The sequence below is a fragment of the Mirounga leonina genome, unplaced genomic scaffold (assembly GCF_011800145.1).
Source record: "Mirounga leonina isolate KUSES-001 unplaced genomic scaffold, KU_Mleo_1.0 Mir_151, whole genome shotgun sequence".
NCBI lineage: Eukaryota > Metazoa > Chordata > Mammalia > Carnivora > Phocidae > Mirounga > Mirounga leonina.
Window position 1 is genome coordinate 104,765,910 of NW_023270377.1, and position 21,107 is coordinate 104,787,016.

At 37.0% G+C, this 21,107-nt stretch overlaps 1 protein-coding gene across 1 annotated transcript in view; it reads left to right on the forward strand.

Annotated features, from left to right (window-relative positions):
* CNTNAP5 (contactin associated protein family member 5) overlaps positions 1-21,107 on the forward strand; it is a 632,291-nt gene that overhangs the window by 195,792 nt on the left and 415,392 nt on the right. The window contains exon 4 of the mRNA XM_035008223.1: positions 12,919-13,103. Within this exon, the coding sequence (XP_034864114.1) occupies positions 12,919-13,103 (185 nt within the window). The remainder of the gene's footprint in view (positions 1-12,918; positions 13,104-21,107) is intronic.

The following is a 21,107-nucleotide window of genomic DNA, read 5'->3' on the forward strand; positions in this document are numbered from 1 at the left end:
GAGAGAGAGAGAGAGAAAGAGAGAGAGCACCCAAGTTGAAGAAAAAGGAAGTTCCATTCCTTATGAGATTGATTCCCTGCCTCTCATTGATATTTGTTAGTATTAAGGGTGAATATTGTACTTGTGGAAGAGAATTGTCACTAAGTATTTGCTATCAAAGTAAAGAAAGACAATCATAGCAGGATTGAGTTTGTAAGTTTAAGTTGCATGGAAAACTGAAAAAAAAAATCTCAGATAAACACATTTTCACAATTAGAAGGAGAGACATAAGAATGAAGATTAGTGTGGACTCACCTCAAAAGCCAAACAACATAAGTATTTTGAGGCATTTCTGAGTATCTTCTTAACCACCATGGTGAATATTGGCAGAGAGAACATCTGGAATCCCAAGTTTAATTAATAAAATTGACATCTAATGCATTAGATTAAATATACATCAAAGGCATCTTTAGAAGCAGAATTTTATCCAGAAGAGAGTAGTAAGATGATTTGCTAATGACTTGATTAATTGTATTAACATACCTAAAGAAGCAACTTATCAATGAATTATCTGAAGGGTGAGCATACAAATATTCAGGAAAAATGCATCAGTTTATTACCTGGCTTTCAATTTTCAGGAAGGGGATATGGATGAATGGAGTGCAGTCCTGCAACTGCATATGGCTCAGAGAGCATTGTGCATTGTGAGTGAAGTTACTGTTACTTGTCAATAGCCAAACAGGTGTCTTCTACTAGTTACACTGAATCTGCCAATTACTGCCATTTATATTCCCAATTAGATATGCCATTCCCCTTCCAAAGCTCTGCTCCAACATACACAATCCAATGTTGTAAACCAGTTTCACTCACGGTATTGCATGATGGAAAGGAGGAGGTGTGGTCATGCATCAGATCTATTTTAATTGCAGACATGTGCTAGCTATTTGTTATGGAGAAAGTCACATAACCCAGAAGTCTCTGTTTACTTATGTATAATCTGGGGCTAAGGAATAACTATCTTGCAGAGCATGGACATGAAAACCAAAAATAATATAAATGAATATTCTATGTCAGAAGTAAACATAATGAAGTAGCAAAAAGAGAAGCTCTTAATATTCCTCATTTATTCAACAAAAAATATCTGAATGTCCCATATGCCCGTCTTCCTGAAAAGAAATGGTATATGAGCGAAATAAATCAATCAGAAAAAGACTTGTATCATATGATATCACAGATATGAGGAATTCTTAATCTCAGGAAACAAACTGAGGGTTGCTGGAGTGATGGAGGGTGGGAGAGATGGGGTGGCTGGGTGATAGACATTGGGGAGGGTATGTGCTATGGTGAGTGCTGTGAATTGTGTAAGACTGTTGAATCACAGGCCCATACCTCTGAAACAAATAATACATTATATGTTAAAAAGAAGAAGAAGAAGAAGAAGAAGAAGAAGAAGAAGAAGAAGAAGAAGACGACGACGAAGGAGAAGAAGATAGTAGGAAGGGAAAAATGAAGGGGGGGAAATGGGTGGGGGAGAAGAACCATGAAAGACTATGGACTCTGAAAAACAAACTGAGGGTTCTAGAGGGGAGGGGAATGGGGGGATGGGTTAGCCTGGTGATGGGTGTTAAAGAGGACATGTACTGAAGAGAGCACTGCGTGTTATACTCAAACAATGAATCATGGAACACTACATCAAAAACTAATGATGTAATGTATGATGATTAACATAACATAATAAAATTAAAAAAAATAAAAAAAAGAAATGGTATATAAAATGAATAGGACTTGCTCCTTGCTGTGATACATGGAAAAGAAAAGTGTTTTTTTTTTTTTTCCCCCAGATTCCACGTTCACTGTATTTCTAATCATGGTGGTGACAAAGTAAAACCTCATTTAGTGAATGATTCAGTAGTATCTTTCAGTATTCTGCAGTTTGAGAATTTCTTCATCTTTTTCATCTGCTTGGAAAGTGAAATGCTGTGGATTTGAGTGTTCCCTGTACTTGTTTGAAGCGGCCACCCAGGTTTCTTGTAGATTAGTACCAATCTTCGTGTTTCTTCTCTAGAGAGATGCTGCCACATATCAGTTCTTTAGACCTTCATACCTCAGAAAGAGCCAGCAGATCTCTGAAAGCACTAAGGGGAAAGGAAGATGATAATTGCTTTGCTTTTCTTATAATAGAAAATCTGTAATGTAGGTTGCACAAGGGAAAGACAAGATTTGTTCATTGCTGTAGCTCCAGAAGTTAGTAAAGCACCCACCTAATGTAGGTACTCAAGGTAAAATGAGTACAAAGTAAAAATGGGTTTCCATCTCAAATATCAGGGCCTGACACAACACACATTATTATTGTTGGGCTTGTTCACCCCCAAGGCTGTGCTCCTGACTTCCTCATGAGACTCTCTCTCTCTCCTATGATGCAGCCCTGATATTTACTGAATATCCACAATATGTTAGTATCCTATCCAATCCTCAAAGCAGCCCTAATAGGTAAGTAAATATTATCCCCAAATTACCTATAAGGAATATTAGTCTCATAAAGGATAAATCACTCTTTCAATTTACACAGCTAGGTATTAGGTATGGACACTATTAAAATGTAGCTGTATCTAATCATTTTTTACTATTTTCTTCAGATTATAAAATATATGTCAGTTTTAGAAAACCTGAAAGAAAAAAAAAAGTAATTATACTGAAGGAAAAGAAAAAAAGTCAACTGAAATCCTATAATTCAGTCATTTCTCCTATTAACATTTTGGCATTTTTTCAAATGTTTTTCTTAATTATTTATATGAAATTTTACATATTATACAAAATTCATATTCTTTCCATGTTGCCACACAGCTTCCAAAATGGAAAGAGTTCATATTTTCCATGATCATGTTTATCTTTTTTAAAAAATTTTATTTAAAATCAATTAATTAACTTAAAGTGTATTATTAGTTTCAGAGGTAAAGTTTAGTGATTCATCAGTTGTGTATAACACCCAGTGCCCATTACATCACGTGCCCTCCTTAATGTCCATCCCCCAGTTACCCCATCCCCCCACCCACCTCCCCTCCAGCAACCCTCTGTTTGTTTCCTAGAGTTAAGAGTCTCTTATGGTTTGTCTCCCTCTCTGATTGTATCTTATTTTATTTTACCCTCCCTTCCCCTATGTTCATCTGTTTTGTTTCTTAAGTTCCACGTATGAGTGAAATCATATGATAATTGTCTTTCTCTGATTGGCTTATGCTTATCTTTTATTTTTTTTAAGTTTTTAAATAAATGAATCAATAATGGAAGGAAAGAAGGAAGGAAGAAAGGATGTGAAGAAAGGGAGGGAGGGGGAGAGAGAGGCAGAGAGGGAGGTAGGGAAGGAGGAGGGAGGGAGGGAGAGACAGAAAGAGTGAGAGAATGAGAGAGAGGGAGGGAAGGAAGGGAGGGGAGAGGAAGAGAGAGAAAGAGGCAGAGAGAGAGGGAGGGAGGGAAAGAAAGAAGGGAGGGAGAGAGAGGGTGGGAGGGAGGGAGGAAGGAGAGGAAGAGGGAGAGAGAAGGAAGAAGGGAAGAAGAATCTGAGAATCCAAGTTAGTGGGCTAAGGGATGGTGCTAGGCCAATGAAGAGGTAGTTTTTCCCTTCCCAGATCCCATGGACACTCCAGCGGTGCATCCTTTAGTGACAGTTCTCCAGTGTGTGTCCCCTATATAATCTGATGTTGCAATTCAGCAATTCTAGGAGTGGAGGGGTTCAGCACCATGGCCAGTTGCCGAGGCTGGCCTTTGGATCCACACTGGCTGTGGTTCTTTTTAAGTGATGCTCTTTGCTGACTGATTCATTGCCAATTACCCCTTCTGTGGCTGACTTGGGCGGTCAGTTCTATGGTGAAACTGACCTAGGTCATTCCCATTTAATTAATTTCTTAGGGAAGAACAATGTTTTTGTTTGCTTGTTTGTTTTGTTTTGTTTTGTTTTCCTAGAAGTACTAATGGGAAAGAGATTTCTTCTCTTAGTCCGTTCCTCTTCTCACTTTGTAACACATCTCATTCACACCACCTGTGACAGTCTGACCTCTGCAGAATTCCAACAGCACTAACCCATACATGCAGGTGGGAGAATCAAAGAGCAGATATTACATGACTGGGAAACTGTTGTAAGAACTAAGCAAGACATCAATAGTACATGTAGGTCATTCATCCTTACAAGAGTTCGGTGCCTTTGAACTGAGGCAGAATGTGCAACTGCAATGAGTACAGCTGTAATAAAGTGAGAATCCAGGAATAGCATAAACACATGCATAGCAATGTCCTTGGGAAGGCAAGCATAGGGTGCAGAGGCCAAAGCAGTTGAGTGAATAATCAACTCATTGTGATATCTTGAGATACTGGTGAAAGAATTGCACATCCTCCAGAAAGTCAAATGGACATTTACATTAGCTCTTTTGAAATCTAGACATTTGAATGAGCCAACCCACACATATTTATAAAATGTTTAACATGTTTCTGAATTTGTACTGAATACTATGGAAGATATTTTAAGTGCTTCTGTTTTTCAAGAGCCTGCACTCAGGGCGCCTGGGTGTCTCAGTCATTAAGCATCTGTCTTCTGCTCAGGTCATGATCCCAGGGTCCTGGGATCGAGCCACGCATCGGGCTCCCTGCTCAGCGGGAAGCCTGCTTCTCCCTCTCCCACTCCCCCTCCTTGTGTTCTCTTTCTCATTGTGTCTCTCTGTCAAATAAATAAATAAAATCTTTAAAAAAAGAGCCTACACTTAAGCACTATACTAAATATGTTAAATATGTATTCCACTTAAAATCACATGACAGTCCTACAAACTATATCCAAACCCATTTTACAGATGAAGGAACTGATGGTCAGTGATGTGGTCAGTTGCCCAAGATCACATAGTTCCATTATTGTAGACCTGGGGTTGGAACCCCCTCCAGGCCTACCCCAATGTCCTGACATTAATAATTAAAATGTTCTAAACCTTTATAAAACAGTTACATACTAAATATCATTAAGTCCATGTTCATGGTTAAACTGTGACAATGGAGGGATCAGAGTGGGGGCAGGAGCCCAGAAATGCTTTATGAATGAACCCTGACTTATCTGGACATTTTATTATAAAAAAAAAAAATAAAGGAATGCCGGTGTTTCAAAGTGTCAGGGGATCAAGGTGCGCCCCCTTTTTCATAACTTTTGTCATTAATGTAATAGGAATTTGTTGAACAAGTACATTAAGTCAGGTGCTGAGCTAGCCACAGGGGGTTAAAAGTTGTATTTACCAGTCCCTAATTTCAGGGAGTTCTCAACCTGGTAAAATAATTATTTCTATTTAGATTATTTTAACTTTGTAATATTAACTTAAAGTATATGATTCTATATTACCAAAACTATACACCATAACTGCATTGAGATAGCATTTTTTAAGGTAGTTAAGTGACAGAATATGGGTATAAATTAGAATCTGGACTTGAGCAACCATCCGTAAATCTAGAGTGTTTAATTGAATGAAATTTAGAAATTTCCTAACAACTAAAGACCTATGTTTCATTGTTTTAGTGATACATAAAGATTTGTTCTGGTTTGAGTGTCAAGCCCACTGGAATCATGTTGCTTACAGTTAGTTTCTGATATTTTTTTTCAGAAAGTCTCACTTGGGGCGCCTGGGTGGCTCAGTTGGTTAAGCGACTGCCTTCGGCTCAGGTCATGATCTTGGAGTCCTGGGGTCGAGTCCCGCATCGGGCTCCCTGCTCGGCAGGGAGTCTGCTTCTCCCTCTGACCCTTCCCCCTCTCATGTGCTCTCTCTCATTCTCTCTCACACAAATAAATAAATAAAATCTTTAAAAAAAAAAAAAGAAAGAAAGTCTCACTTGGGCACATGGAAGAATGTTCATTAGCCCTGCATCTTTCCAAGCAAGGGTCTTTACAATACTGGGTAACCCATGGAGTTGAAATTTGCCTTCTCATTCTAAAGCCTATGCTTCTCCCTTAGCATTGCCCCATTCTTCTTTTCTACAACTCTCTGCTTTCCACCCATCAAATTATTTCCTGAGACTTCATTCTTGCTAAGCTAAGCTACATAACATACATGTATGTATGGTGGGATGCAGATGTTCAGAAGGTAAGAAACGAGAGTGAATGGGAGTATAATTTTTTCCCAGTAAGGTAGTGGTGAGAATATTAGTGTTGGAGTCAGATAGAGCTTGGTTGTCACCCTAATTCTTTGTGTTCTTGAGTAAGTCATGTGGCTTCTTTGACACAACACTTTTTGTAGGGTTTTGTTCAGGAAGAATTGAAACAACATAAATAGAGTACTCACTTTATGTGAGAAGCTTAATAATATAAGTGAATACCAATGTTGATAATCTGAAAAATTAGAAGTGGAAAGGTTAGTTCTGAAGGTCAGATGAAGTCAGGCATTGGGGACTTCCATATGAGTGCTCATCTATTTGATTAATTGTAAATGAAGGCCTTTCCACGAGTGACTTTTTGCTGAAATACAATCTTAAACAAGAGTTCCCATTCCCTTTTGTTCAGGCTATCTGAAGTTCAAAGATTGTGAAAGTTAAAGTGACATCCATGTTTGAATTGTTCAGATAAAACCAAGCAAGAAGATCTAATCAAAGAAGACTTTTGGGTGAAAACACTGTGATATGTATGTCCTTAGACAGAAGATGTTAGTTCCAAGGTTGAAGAAATTGACATGTTTATCCACAGTATGTTGGTGGGGGAGAAAGATGAAAAATTAAGTTAGAAATATTTTGGAAACATTTCAAGCTTCCTGTAAAAATTGTTATGTGCTTTAGGGCCTTGAGCAGTATTTACATTGTTTCATTTTAACTATATCTCAAACCACATGAAAACAAGTTTTTATTTAATTAGTAAAAGTGTTTTTTGTTTTTTTTTTGTTCTGTTTTGTTTTGTTTTGTTTTGTTTTGGTTGGTTTTTCCCCTAACATGTTCCTGGCCGGAAAGCTAGCCTCTGCATATTTTTGTCTTTGACCTCTACAGTTGCGCATGGGAAATTTTATCTTGCCTTAAGAAATTAGAAACTAGTTAAAGCTAGTAGTTGAATATCACTTGCCACTGAGGTAAAAGTGGAGATATATAATTCAGATTACGGAGTTTGATAATCTCTTGAGAATTAAGTTTTTCTTCATTTCTAATAATGAACTTTTCTAGGTAAGATAGAATATTTCCTAGGACTAACATTCTTCTTTCTTCACAGTAACACCTAGTGTAGATACGATTCCAAACATCCTTCTTGATGAATTTCAGAAATTCCCTGTTTCCCTAACTGTTTAAACAAACTAATTTTCACTCCATTTGTTTTAATAGAAGATTTCTAGTGTTACCATGGGATAATTGATGGAGGAGTGGGTAAAATTCATTCACATCTGCCATTTTTTTTTGTTGTTAATTAAAAAGTAACTTGAACTGGAGGGGATAGTCAATAATTTACACATCAGTCATATATAGTGTCAAGTTTTATAGTTTTATATAGTTTTATATAGTTTATATAGTTTTCAGTGGTCCAGCTATGCAGGATAAGGAATTTGTTTTTAATGAAATTTATGTATTTTTCCCATTATGAAAGATAGCTATGCCCACTACAAATACAGAGAAAAACAAAAAGAAAGAAAATGAAAGCTTCGGTTAATATTTTAGTAAGTGTGTTCTTTGGTTTATTCTCACATAGTTCTCATCTGTTTCTTTTCCAAAGTTGTGATTTAGTTTTGATATATACTTTTCTACCCTGCCTTTATATAATTTAAATCAGGAAGGTGTAAACTATTGAATATCCCTTTTATTAGATATTACTTTTTAATTTTATCAAAAAATGGCAGTCACTACTGAGTATACTTTTGAAATGATATTAGTACTTTATAAGTATCATATAGATGTCTATGTGATATTCCATCTGCTGATTCTGCCTAAGTTTATTCAAAGTTTTATTTTTTTTCTCTCTTTCCAAATGTTTGGACTTTACCTCCAATTTTTAAATTATTAGACATTTTGAAAAAGAAATCACCATACTTCAGTTTGTTTTCTTAGAAGAGACTTCCAGGATGTTGGTACTAGATAAAAAGTTATGAACATTTTTTTTAGTCCCTCAATACTTACTGATTTATGTTTTTTTTCAATAATAATGGTGGGATTTTTATTTTGCATTATTTTTGGGCAATAAAAAAGATTTGGCTAAATTAAGTAAACAATGTAAAGAAGGAACAATATTAATTCACTTTTGAGGGAAGGTCAACAAATTGCTATAAATACTCATGAAATTTTCATAACCTATTTTTCATGAGAAGGTAAGTGTGTTAATTAAAGCTCATGTTTTCATTAGATGCAGTAAGAGGGAAGTAGCTACCTTTTATTTAATAAGATACACACATTCATTCCTCTGAATCTTAGATTATCAGTGGGATTATTGGATGGAATAGCAAACTTGCTGAGGCAAGGTTAGGGTGTGGGAGAGGAAGGCTGACTTTAACCTTGATAAGGATGTGGATGGGGTTATGAATGCTGACTCTGCTTCCTCCTGCCCAGATGTTCTGAGGCAAGAAGAATATGGTGATGACAGTGGCAGTGGATGGAAGTAGAATATGGGGGCAGCAGCCAACTTGGAAATTTACTACTTGAAGTTTCAGGATTTAAAAATACCAATATACATACACACAGAACCTCAACCTGATCAATGTAACAAATCAACTCATCCAAGTGTTTCTTATTACATTTGAAAGTTATACATCTGGTTAACTTAAAGAAATCACCCAAGGATTTAAAAACAATGGACTTGGGACATGTAGTTAGCCATTTAAAAAGATGAAATAAGAGAAGAACTCTACCTTATTTCATATACCAGAATAAAATCCAAATGAAATGAAGTGGAAGAAAATGGAAGAATTCTGTAATGATCTCAGAAAGGGAGGTCATGTTAAACTATAACACAAATCCATAAAATAAGCCATAAAAGAAAAAGAAAATGATGGCTTTTTCAGCAAAAGAATGTCTGAATGATTAAAAAAAATTAGAATTAAAAAACAAAGAAAAAAGGCAAAAGCAAAAGACAACAGCAAAAAGATATTGGCACAATTAATGTTATAGAAAATGGACTAAATAGAAATCGATAAAAAAATGACAGAAAAAAATAGGCAAAAAATATGAGGAGATAGATCATAAAAGAGAAAATGAAAATATTTTCAAACTCATTCACTTTAAGGGAAATGTATATTAAAACTGCTAAGAAATATACTGTTTTTGCCTATCACACAGGCAGAATTCCAAAAGCTTGAACGTATTTTCTAGACAAGCCTGTGGAGAAAAGTCATTCTCATAAATTGCTGGTAAGAGTTTGAATAGGCACAAATTTTGTAGGGGACAATTTGGCAGTGCCTGTCAAAATTGCAAATGATGAACACTTGTGACCATTCGTTCTTTACCTAAGAATGCACACGACAGAAAGTCTTGCACACATCCAAAATGAGGGCTACATACGAGGTATTTCAGCAATATTAGGGGTCAACAATAGATAGACTACCTAAATATTTATCAATAGAAAACTGGCTAATACATATATCACATATATCATTCAATAAATACTATGCAGCTGCAAAAAAGAATGAGACAACTTTTTATATACTAATGTTAGAAAATTCCTAGGATAGATTAAGTGAAAATGAAAAGGTCCATAAAAATGTGCATTGTATTTCACCATTAGGGTAAAAAGTTAAATGAGGAGAAATAAAGAATACATATCTTTGCATATATAGAGTATTGCATATATTGCCATCTATATGCATAAGTAAAATGCAGATATATATTGCATTTATAAATTGCATATATAAAGTATTGCATATATAAAGTATAAATTGTACATATAGAGTATATATACACAAATGCATACATATATACATGTATAAAGTATATATGGCTTGCATATGCCTATTTTTTTTTTCTGGAAGGAGAAACAGGCGATTAATAACAGTGATTAGCTATAGGGAATATATAGAAGATTAGCTTATGGAAACAGGGATGGGAGGAAGATCCATTACTATATCCAAAAAGTTAAATTAAAAAAAAATAGTCACTTTGACCCATTTATAATTAAATTCATCTTCTGAAGCTGGAATAATAATATATACAAATATTTAAATGCTTGGTTTTAATCATTTTCATTGACTCTCTGAAAGTACACAGTATAACACTGAAACCCACCAAAAGCAGCACATAGAATAAATAAGTAGGGAGAAAGGATGTGATTCTTTTCCTTTTATTCTTCTTTCTGTGACTTACGGTGGATTTAAATTTTCAAATGTTTAAAATTTCTGACTTACTGCTAAGAAATAATTGTCAAATGTCTTTTTTCCTTTTAAGAAGAAAATTGAGACACACATCAAAGTGAAACCTCTAATATTAATTTTACTTGGCTTATTACCTAGAACGGCCGTTTATAAGGCACACTGTTTCCTTCAATAGTTTGTTAGCTCTTGGACAAATTTTATTTTATAAATAAAGGGTGTGTGGGGTGTGTGTTATGTGAAGAGAAAGAGAGAGGGAGGTGTTCTAGTTTCTCTCTTGTGTGTGTCTCATGACTAGTACCACTTTCCACCCACCTGCACAAGGAAAGAAAAACAAAAACAAAACAAAACAAAAAAACTAGAGATCATCCTTAGGGGAGTCTCCCTTTATCACCTCCCCTCCAATATCCAAGTGACAATATCCAAGAGAGACCATCACCATATTATCACTTGGAAATCCATCCTTCCTGCCCTCTCTTTACCTAAGGCCCTGGATCTTTCATCTAGATTACTGTTAGTCTTACAGCCAGCCTTGCCTTCTAATCAAATTATCATACAGCTGCCAAAATAATATTTTTTTATATAAGATAAAGCAAACAACAAAAAAAGTTAAAAACTCTCCTCTCATCCTCAGTGTGATTTGAGTTCTTAATAAATTTCTCAAATGTTAATTTGAGTTGGTAATCTCTGATTTACTAATTCACCAGACGCCCATTCCTTAAAGGGAAATAAAATACACAGTTACCTCGCACACACTTCCCTCCCTAAAAGCCTTAATGCAGTCTCTCAATAAGTAAATTGATAAAAAATTGTGCTGGTAGCATTAGTCCTGGATGATATAAGCTAGGCTGGCATGATCATGATACTGCTGCATGGACATGGACTCCCCCACCATGTTTCCTTGCACCTCCGAGTGTTGGCACATGCTTCTCCTGGCTGTGTGTTGGTGCTCCTTCTTCCAGCCAAATCTCAGACCTGCCACTGCTCTGCTGGAGCTTCAAGGCTCCCTACCCTGCACTTGTTTGGCTCCTGGCACTAAACACTGTATGCTACCAACACACTTTTTATCAATTTACTTATTGAGAGACTCCATTAAGACTTTTAGGGAGGGGAGTGTGTCTTCTAACTCTATCTCTTTTATCTCCTTTATACATCACCTGCCACTAAAGGCAGAGGTAGATATCAGTACCTTTTTATTCAAGGAAAGAAGGAAGAAAGAGGGAGAGGGAGGGGAGAGAGAAGGAGGTAAGGAAGGTAGGAAGGAAGGAAGGGGGAAGAGAAAAAAGGAAAGGATGGAGAGAGGGAAGGGAGGAGGAGGAAGAAAAAGAAGAAATAATTTTTAATCATTGGCAAAATTTGACCAATTGTGAGAACTTAAAAGTTGTTGAAGAAATAATGAACAAATTATGAAATGAAGTCAGTGATGAATGCATAATCTATCATTTTTCAATTGTAATAGGTTTGATGCCCACCCCCACCCCCCATCTGAAGCAACCAAGTGTTGTTCAGTGCAGGAAGCAGTGCCTTAGGGCCATAAAGAGGGTGGGAGTGAGCAGCCTACAGGGGAAACAGAAAGCAACTCCTGCCCCCTTAGTGCCTCACTGTTGAGCACACTGTTGCAGCTGTTCTGCTAAAACACATCTTAGGAGAGAAGTGGGAGACATTTAGCTTTCAGTTTCTAAGGGGACCAAACAATAAAACGTTCACAAACTTGAAAGTTTACACATAAGTCTTAATTAATTGCATTTAACTGTTCATTTTGCTAAGTCTGAGCTATTCTGAAGGGGGAAAATGCTGCAATTTTTTTGACAAAAGGGTACTGGCAGGAGCTTCCATAAAATCGGAGGAGGGCCAGAGGGGAGGGAGAACTAGATAGAAAAAAATGTACCTCTCCCCCTGAATCTGTCACAGCCTCCTAAGGGGTGTCTTCCAAGTTCAGTTTAGACTGAATCAGTGCATATGGCCCATGCCACAGGCAGAGTAAAAAGGGTCAAGCGGACCTGGATTTGAATGCTAGTTGCACCTCTGGGTCATGGGTGCTTAACCTCACTGATCCTCAGGTTCCTTATTCATGAAATGAGGATAATAATTTTCCCATGGGGGATTAAAGATGGAGGGTATAAACTTCCTATTTAAGTGCTGTTCATATAGCAGGCACTTGAAAATGGCAGCTAAAATGATTATTTCCTCACCTTTGCCTTTGCTTTCAGACTTACCTAACTCGATGCCCACTGCCCTCCCTTTACTTATCCAGAATTTAGTTTTCCTCCAAAGCATAACTCAAGATTCATTTTCTCCATTCAAAAATCATTCAAACACAAAGAATGTGTATTATTTCTAAATGTGATATTCCCAGTTTCCAAAATTATTGATGGCCATTAGGATATGGTGCATTTTATTACTTAACTGTTCATGTTCTGAAAACATGTCCTTTCACATCCAGAAAGGGATGTGTGTATCAGCTGACCTAGAATTCGGTTCTGGAATCTGTGGGCAAAGCATGTTATTCCTTTACAAATCCAACAGGATTCTGGTCCTGGAGAGAATCATCCTTTACCTTTAGGATAGAGAGACCTGGCCTTGCTTACAGAATATTCTAGTATGCAAGGCTGCCCTTGGGCACGGATGCCATCCAGTCTTCCTCTCCCTTTCACAGATGACAGCAAACCTCGGCTCAGCAGCAGCCCACCCTCGGCCACCCTGGGCAGTCTGCTGGATGACCAGCACTGGCACTCGGTCCTCATTGAGCGGGTCGGCAAGCAGGTGAACTTCTCTGTGGACAAGCACACACAGCACTTCCGCACCAAGGGCGAGGCAGATGCCTTAGACATCGACTATGAGGTGAGTTGACTCTCCCTGCAGGTCCCCAGGCCCTTTGCACAGCATCAGTTAAAAACAAAAAATCAGCAAACAAAAAAGCAATTGAGAGAAGATGGGGTGCCCTGACAAGTCTTACCATGGGCTCATCTCCTCTGTCTAAGCCCACGCAGCCTTCAGTGAAGAGTCCAAGGAGGGCATCTGAGCAGTGTTTGTGGGGAGAAGTGTCTTGGTAACAATGGGACATCAGCAAATTGTGTGCATTTTAAAATCAAGAAATCTCCTTTTTCACTTTAAAATTTTTTGTCCTGCCTGTAGCCTTCCTGTATAACTGTGTACTCTTGTAGTTACACTCAGTTGTTCTTTTTTCAAAAATCAATTTCAATTAGCTGGGAAAATACAGAAATTATACTAACATAATATTATATGTCAAGTATACCTGAAGAAAAAAAGAGAGAGAAACAAAATCCAAAGGAATCTAAAATGCACACTAGGGGCACTTGTGTTCAACCTTCATTCCTATGCAACTCTCGACAATATACACGGACAGTCATTTCTTTCTTGCTTTCTTGTATGAGAGCAAGAAATGCACTGAGCCTACAACACAAAGAAGGTTGCACAGAGTTCGGCAAACTGGCAGACAAAAGTTACCCATCTTTGCGAGTAGTTCAGTTCAACAAGTGTGCCTCTGCTGTATACCAGACTTTTTTCTAGGCAATAAATATACAGAGATGAATGAAACAGGGTGCTTTTGTTCAAGAAGCTTACAGAACTTTTTTGCAGGATTGTGGCAAGGCCAGTTTTATGTTTTAGACTAGTAATTCTGAATGTCTGTAGCAGGAGTCAGCCCAATTAGCATCCCTTGGGGAATTTGTTAAAAATGAAAATACTCAGGTCCCACCCAGACCTGCTGAATCAGAAACTCTGGGAGAAGAGCTCAAAAATTTGTTTTAGAAATCCTCCAGGTGACACTCTACTGTTTGAAAAGTACTATTTTGAGCAGTAAGTATAAGTCTGTAGCTTAGACTTGTGGGGAGGTGGAGGCAGGGCATTGATAGACAGATAGTGGGAAACTCTGTTAGGCGACGATTCTAGTCACCAGTGGGGTGCATACTAGAACAGTGGAGGTGGAGATGAATAATTGAAAAATTAGGGTCTGACTTACATTTATCAATCACCATCATGAGCTATAAGAAAGATTTACTCTTTTGATCCTAACTTTAGCTTAGCATACTGTTGATAAGTTATGCCATTCATTAACTTCAAAAAAGAATTTGTCACTCTGACTCAGAAAGATACTAGGTAGATTATTTTTTTTTATTTGCTGATAACTGGAAATCTATGAATATCAATCATCTTTCTTTATCAAGTTTAAGTGATTTAAAGTGATTGAAAGTGATTTAAGTGATTGAAAAAAGAAAAAAAATAGAGAATACACATGGCATTAAAAGAGATATCTTTTATGAACTTGAGGACAACAGAAAACATAAAATCATCTGTAACTCTACCCACCTAGGAGATGGTTCTAAAATTCTCCCAGTTGCCTGATTTAACCTTTATTTTCAAGCTTCTGTCTACTTATCTCTCCTGTGTAGAGAATGTTTATGGGATCACAGCTGAGTGGCATTAAATTGAATGTCAGCATTTGAGGGAAGTGAAATCCAGTGATGTCACTCAGTTTATGAAATTGGAACAGATTTCTTCAGGAAATGTCTGAATTTCACATTGCGTTATAAAAAGTATCACCTAGGAAAGAAACATCTTGGAGAATTCCTTTGAAGTAACCTCTGTTTCAGAGAATTCAAGCCTCTGCCAGAGTGCCCAGCCAGCTTGCCCCAGTGACCATATAAGAAGACAGTGAGTCTAACGGTGACATTACAAATTGACTATAACATGAGAATTATGTGTTGAGAGGTTTCTGGGACAACTGGAGCTCTCCAGTCTTTGCAGATTCACCTTAAAGACTATGTGTAAAAAAAAAGAGCTGTAGAATAGGAGTCTTAATTGCCACTTTACCACTAACTAGTTGTATAAACCTGGGAAATGAAAGCTCTTAGCTTCAGTTATCCAGAAGCAATAATTATACCCTATTAGCAGGAATAAAGATAAACAGAATATCTAAGTCTATAGATTATTTTATAACAATGTTGTCTATTAATGAGAATCTAGGTTATTAATTTGATTTCTGCCATGGGATCATATGTGCTCATATGTGCCCTGGATACCACCAGCTAGCAGGGTAACTAAAATCAGGTCCTTGGGTTCCTATGACCCATTGTCAGAGCCCTGCTGCTCTAAAGCTATGCCCTTTCAAATTTTATACCAAGGTTGATTATATTATGAAAACCTATGTTCCTCTTAAAATTTTAACATTATGAAGTAATAATTGGCAAGAAAATATGGTAGCTTTCATCTTAGACTAACTTAAGGATATCAGTGAATGACATCATGCCTTTCTATGAGGCCCCCTGAGGACTTTCGTTACACTAAGGTGTATTAAGTTCTTGTTTCTCTTCCCACCTAGGGCTGGGAATCTTCTGTCAAAAATAAATTAGATAGATAGATAATGATAGAGGATAGATAGATAGATAGATAGATAGATAGATAGATAGATAGATGATAGATAGATAGATAGGTAGATAGATAGATAGATAGATAGATGATAGCTAGATAGAAACAGAAAGAATGTAAATCCTTTGCTTCTCATTGGAATGTCATCCTAGTTCACATCACTCAGCCTATATGATTTTCTCCGAAGGCATGTGAGAAAGACTATAGCAATTCACTTCACTTCCGGTCTGGAGCAGAAGGATTTTAGAAAAGAGATATTTTTAGGATCTTAGTAAGGGCCCAGTTCTCTGAGATTCATATAATCCATTAATTCTTTTCCTATCAAAAGTGCTCAGTGATCCTGTTTACATAGCCATTTTACAAGCACCAGAACTATTAAAAACATTTTTTTAAATACATGATTTTCATATTACCACATCATAAATAATGAAAAGGCTTTTTACAAAATAAAATATACATATATATTTTAATAAAAATACTTAGTTAAAAAAACTAGATTAAACTAAACCCTATAAACATTTAAAAACGTGTATGTATATGTATATCTTCAAATGTAAGTTTTATCAAAATTTTAAAGAAAATATGAGATAGTACTTTTTAATCAAGGATTGTGGGAGGTTCTTCTAAGTCTGACATAAATTTCAGGAACCTGGAAATAAAATATATGAAAATAACCATATAAAATTAAAATAAAACTTCCACATAACCTTCTCTAAAAATACATACATAGTGATATCACTACCCCAATAACTTAGAAAAGTATTTCAACATTTAATTAATAAGTAAACATCTCCTACAAATAATTCTTAATGGACAACTTAAAGGAGAAATAAAGAAAATGAATATGTAAGAAGTACAAATTGCTCTCAAATATATGAAACAATGTTTAACTGCACTCATTAAGAAAAGGAAGGCAAATTCATGCTACAATAGTTTTCACTTAGATTGCAAAGACTAAAAATGTTATAATGTTGGCATGGGTATGGAGAAACCAGAGCTATTTCATCCATTGTTAGTGGGATGGTAATTAATATTATACCAAAGAAAAGGCGATGTCTTCAAAATTGTAAACACGTGGTCTTCAACCCAACGGTTCTGTTTCTAGCAGTTTATCCTATGGGCATAAGTAAATATGTGCAATGGGACATATGTTAGGAATAATGAAAGATTGGAAATTCCCCAGAAGTCCTTCAAAAGGGCGTTAATTAAGAATTATGCTAAGCTCCATAGGGAAACGGCTCTGCCAGTGTGCCCTGGTGACCTCACATGGTCTATGTGGTCCACACAACCAGAGCTTTGCTCAATAGCTGATCTGAGTCTTGGCAGGATGCCTTATGATCTTCCTGAAACACCAGAGGTTGGAGGCCTGCAATTAGCAGCTTCAAGGCTATTTCCCATTTCACTGCACCTGCCCCCTGGGAGACTGTCATAACACAGTTTCTTGTTGCCTCCCAGGTTTTGATAAGGCATGAGGCATTCTGCCCTGTGCTGTCAGAATTGAGTTGTGTCATCAAGAATTGCTTAGCTGAAGGACACTTCTTTTAGAACTCATGTTTAAGGGACTGGCCAGACATAATACAACTGCTTATTTAGTGACTGAAATAATTAGAGTAAGATCTATAGCAACAAGGAACCCCCCCCCCAGCTTATATTGTGGTCATCTGACCCTCCCTTTTTTAGCATCATTTTTTGGTGTGTGGGACAGGTGGGTGGCAGTGTTTGGCTACTCTTGCCTTTGCTGACTCTGTAAGTCACAAACCATCTGAATCTACAAGTGGTGCCTTTACCTTTACAGGTGGGTCAGATCTTGGCTTTGGGCTCATCTTGTTTGGTGTGTGTGCTTGACAAAGCCATACAGAAGTATTATGCAGCCATCAGAAAGAATGAGGCAGCCCTATATATCCTGATGTGGAACCATTTCTAATATAAATTGTTAAAGGAAAAGAAAAATGAAGTGCACTGCAGTGTAAGAGTACCTGTGTTTAGGATTAGAAAGAAACCATGGACTTGACAGCAGACAGCATGTAGACAGAAATCTCTGGAAGTGACTAAGGACAGACAAGGCAGACAATAAGAGAATGGGTTCAATGAAGAGGGAAGCCTTACTTTTCACTGACTACTTTTTTTTTAAGATTTTATTTATTTATTTGAGACAGAGAGAATGAGATACAGAGAGCATGAGAGGGAGGAGGGTCAGAGGGAGAAGCAGACTCCCTGCCGAGCAGGGAGCCCGATGCGGGGCTCGATCCTGGGACTCCAGGATCATGACCTGAGCCGAAGGCAGTCGCTTAACCAACTGAGCCACCCAGGCGCCCTCACTGACTACTTTTTAAAAAACATTTTGAATTTTGTACCAAATGTAGAAGTATTTTAAGGAGAAATTGAGGCAATAGAAAGAATATATGACTTAAAAGATATTTCTTATATTTTCTGCTAAAATTACAACCTCTGATTTATGTTTATTCATAGTGTTTTTTTTTCAAAAACACTTGTCACTTTAGAATGTTATTGAATTTACTTATTTTTAATTGTCTATCACCTCATCCCCACACCAGTCATAGAATTCAAGCTCATCATAAGGGCTGATGTCCATAAATACATGTTACGTAAATGAAGGAAGTTTCTTTCTGTAATTATAAAAGGTAACGATTGATGGCCAACTTTGGTTTCCGTAAGAAGTTCTTTATAGGTCTGCCATGCTTGAAGGCCACCTCTTGCCACCACCCTTACTTGACTTTGCCTAAAGGGCACTTCTCTTAGAACTCAGACATGATTAAAGGACTGGCCAGACATAATACAACTACTTATTTAGTGATCAAAATAACCACAGATCACTAAGGAAGCGGTTTTCCAGATCATGTGGCAGTGTAATTGTTATTGATCCTTTTTTCTATGGAAACTCAGCTGCAAGGCTAAAGTAGAAGGCCTATGTGGAGGAAAATAAATGAAAAAAAAATAAAATAAGGAAAAAGAAAATAAGTAGATGAAAAGTGGAAATAAAGAAGAAGAAAATGGAAAGGGAAAAAACATGAAATACTACTTTGTTGGTGTTTTGTGATTTTGTTTTATCTTTGAAGGAACCATGTGAGGGAAATTATTATGTCTTATATACATAAACATAAAACCAAGACAAGAGATGCTGATGACCACCCCCCATCCCCATTCCCCAGTAGCTATTGGGTAACGCAAACAAGATTTGAGCTCAGCTCTGTGCAGCTGCTCAACTGGAGATCCTCTGGTGACCAGGCACTCTCTCTGAAGGCGGAATAATCCTTCAAGATACAAACACGTGTTCTGGTCCTGATTCTGGCCTCTGCATGTATTTAAGACTTGAAGTCACATTAATCTCTAACATTTTTCTTTCTGCTTTTAAGTTTAAGATTGTCATGATTTGTGGAATTTCTAATGTTGTGTTTCCCCAAGTTTAAAACAGCAAACTGAAATATAAAAACTTCTCTTAAATGCAAATTAAAAGTAAACCAATTGTGTTGAATATGATGGAGGGAGTATTTCAATATTACCAATATGCCACAATGGAAAAAAAAATCTTTGTTTTTATTAACATGAACTAAAAGAACAAATGAAAAAAATTCCTTCTTATTTTATTTCAGCTGCTATTGGTGGAGGTGTAGAGGTTTTAATTATCTGATAAGACATCTTGAGGCTGGCTGAATTTGGGCTGAATTATTATAACCATCAATAAAATATTATAGAATTAGTCAGGCCACAGTTAAATCTGTGTAGAGCCTGAGGCAAGAGTACAAATGAAAGCCCACATACCATAAGTTTAAATATTTAAAGGGTTACAAATAAGCTAACAAACTGTTGAATAAAATATGTTCTATTCTGTTTTGATGAATGTACCTTCCCAGCCACATCCCATATGTGCACATCCTGTCCATGGTATAAACAGCTATCCCCAGGCCACTGCTCAGACCTGTCAGCCCATGGTCCATTCTCAGGAGGGCAGATGGGGAGAGAGATATTCGGGCCCTCAAAGTACTTTCAGAACTGTTTAAGCAAGAAGCTCTGGGATGCTTTGTAGGAAGATAGTGGTTTATAAGGGTGGTAGCAGCTGTCTATAGCTGTTTCTCCTTGACTCCACCATGAAGAAGAATGGAACTGGAGAATGGTCAAAGTGGGGCCCTCCTAGGTGCCTAGGTGTATAGGGGATACAAAGTTAGGATTTCAAATGAGCTCTTTGTTTGAATACTAAAACATACAAAGTTTAACCCATTGTCCAAAAACCTAAGGTAAAGTATTGTAAGTTCACTCAGACAAAACGAATTATAAACACATGTTGAACCAGTTGGGCTGTGTCAGTCCCCGATGTCTATGAGTCTGTAAAAAGATACCCATTTAGGGGTGCCTGGATGGATAACTGAGTTAAGCATCTGACTCTTGGTTTCCACTCATGTCATGATCTCCGGGGCATGAGATTAAGCCCCATGTTGGGCTCCACACTCAGTGTGGAGTCTGCTTGAGATTCTTTTTCTTCCTCTCCCTCTGCCCCTCTCCTGCTCTCTCTTCTCTTTCTCTCTCTCTAAAATAATAAATAAATAAACCTTTAAAAAATGCCATCAGTGTTCCCTCATATTCAATGTAGGGCTGTGTCTGGGTCAGATATTGCTCACCTTTCTGTCCGCAGTAAAGCAGACATAGGACATTTCTTATCCAGAAATACGGGGACACTGGGAATTTGTGAAAGAATAGGTTATAGAAGCAATGAAGAAGAGGTACTTTTTGGTTAACATGTAACCAATTACCTCCTCTCAATATGTGACCCTAAAGTAGGCACAAAAATAAGACATCATATGCACCATATGCTTTTTAAAATTAAAGAGATCAGACATTCCAAAAAAGTTACAAACTGAGTCATTGATCAAGTCAAATAGTAGAGCAGAAGCCATAAAATGGTGACCCTGGGGAAGATTTGGACTGCTATTATCTCACTTGGCTTTTTTTTATTTTATTTTATTTTTAACTATTTGAATTTGAGCTAATATTTAAAAATCAAGAGATTTCACAGGAAAATTGGGATTTCTGATTTCATTTGAAATGGCAGAAACTCATCAACCTTTGAGAACATTCCAAAGGTCAGTGATGGACTCCTCTTCCATAAAGGCCACGAACTCTACATATGGCTCAACAAACACAAAGCCAGTGTGAATTTTAAAGATGGAAAAAGAAGACAGCTGTTTGAATCTATTTTCATACACCCTGTACTACAAAGTGGACTATCAGAGCAAAAGTGAGACAAATATTCACAAACGAGAAACTTCAAAAGTATCAGAAATCCAAGTCTGACAGAAAAAGGAATCTTCCAGACAGGAAGACTCCCAAATTTAAACAGGGCCAGGGAAAAAGCCAATAAGAAAGAATGAACTCATTGCCATGGAAGTAACATCAAAGATTGAAAAAGATAGAAGCAAATGCCAGACAAAGAAGAAGAATGAG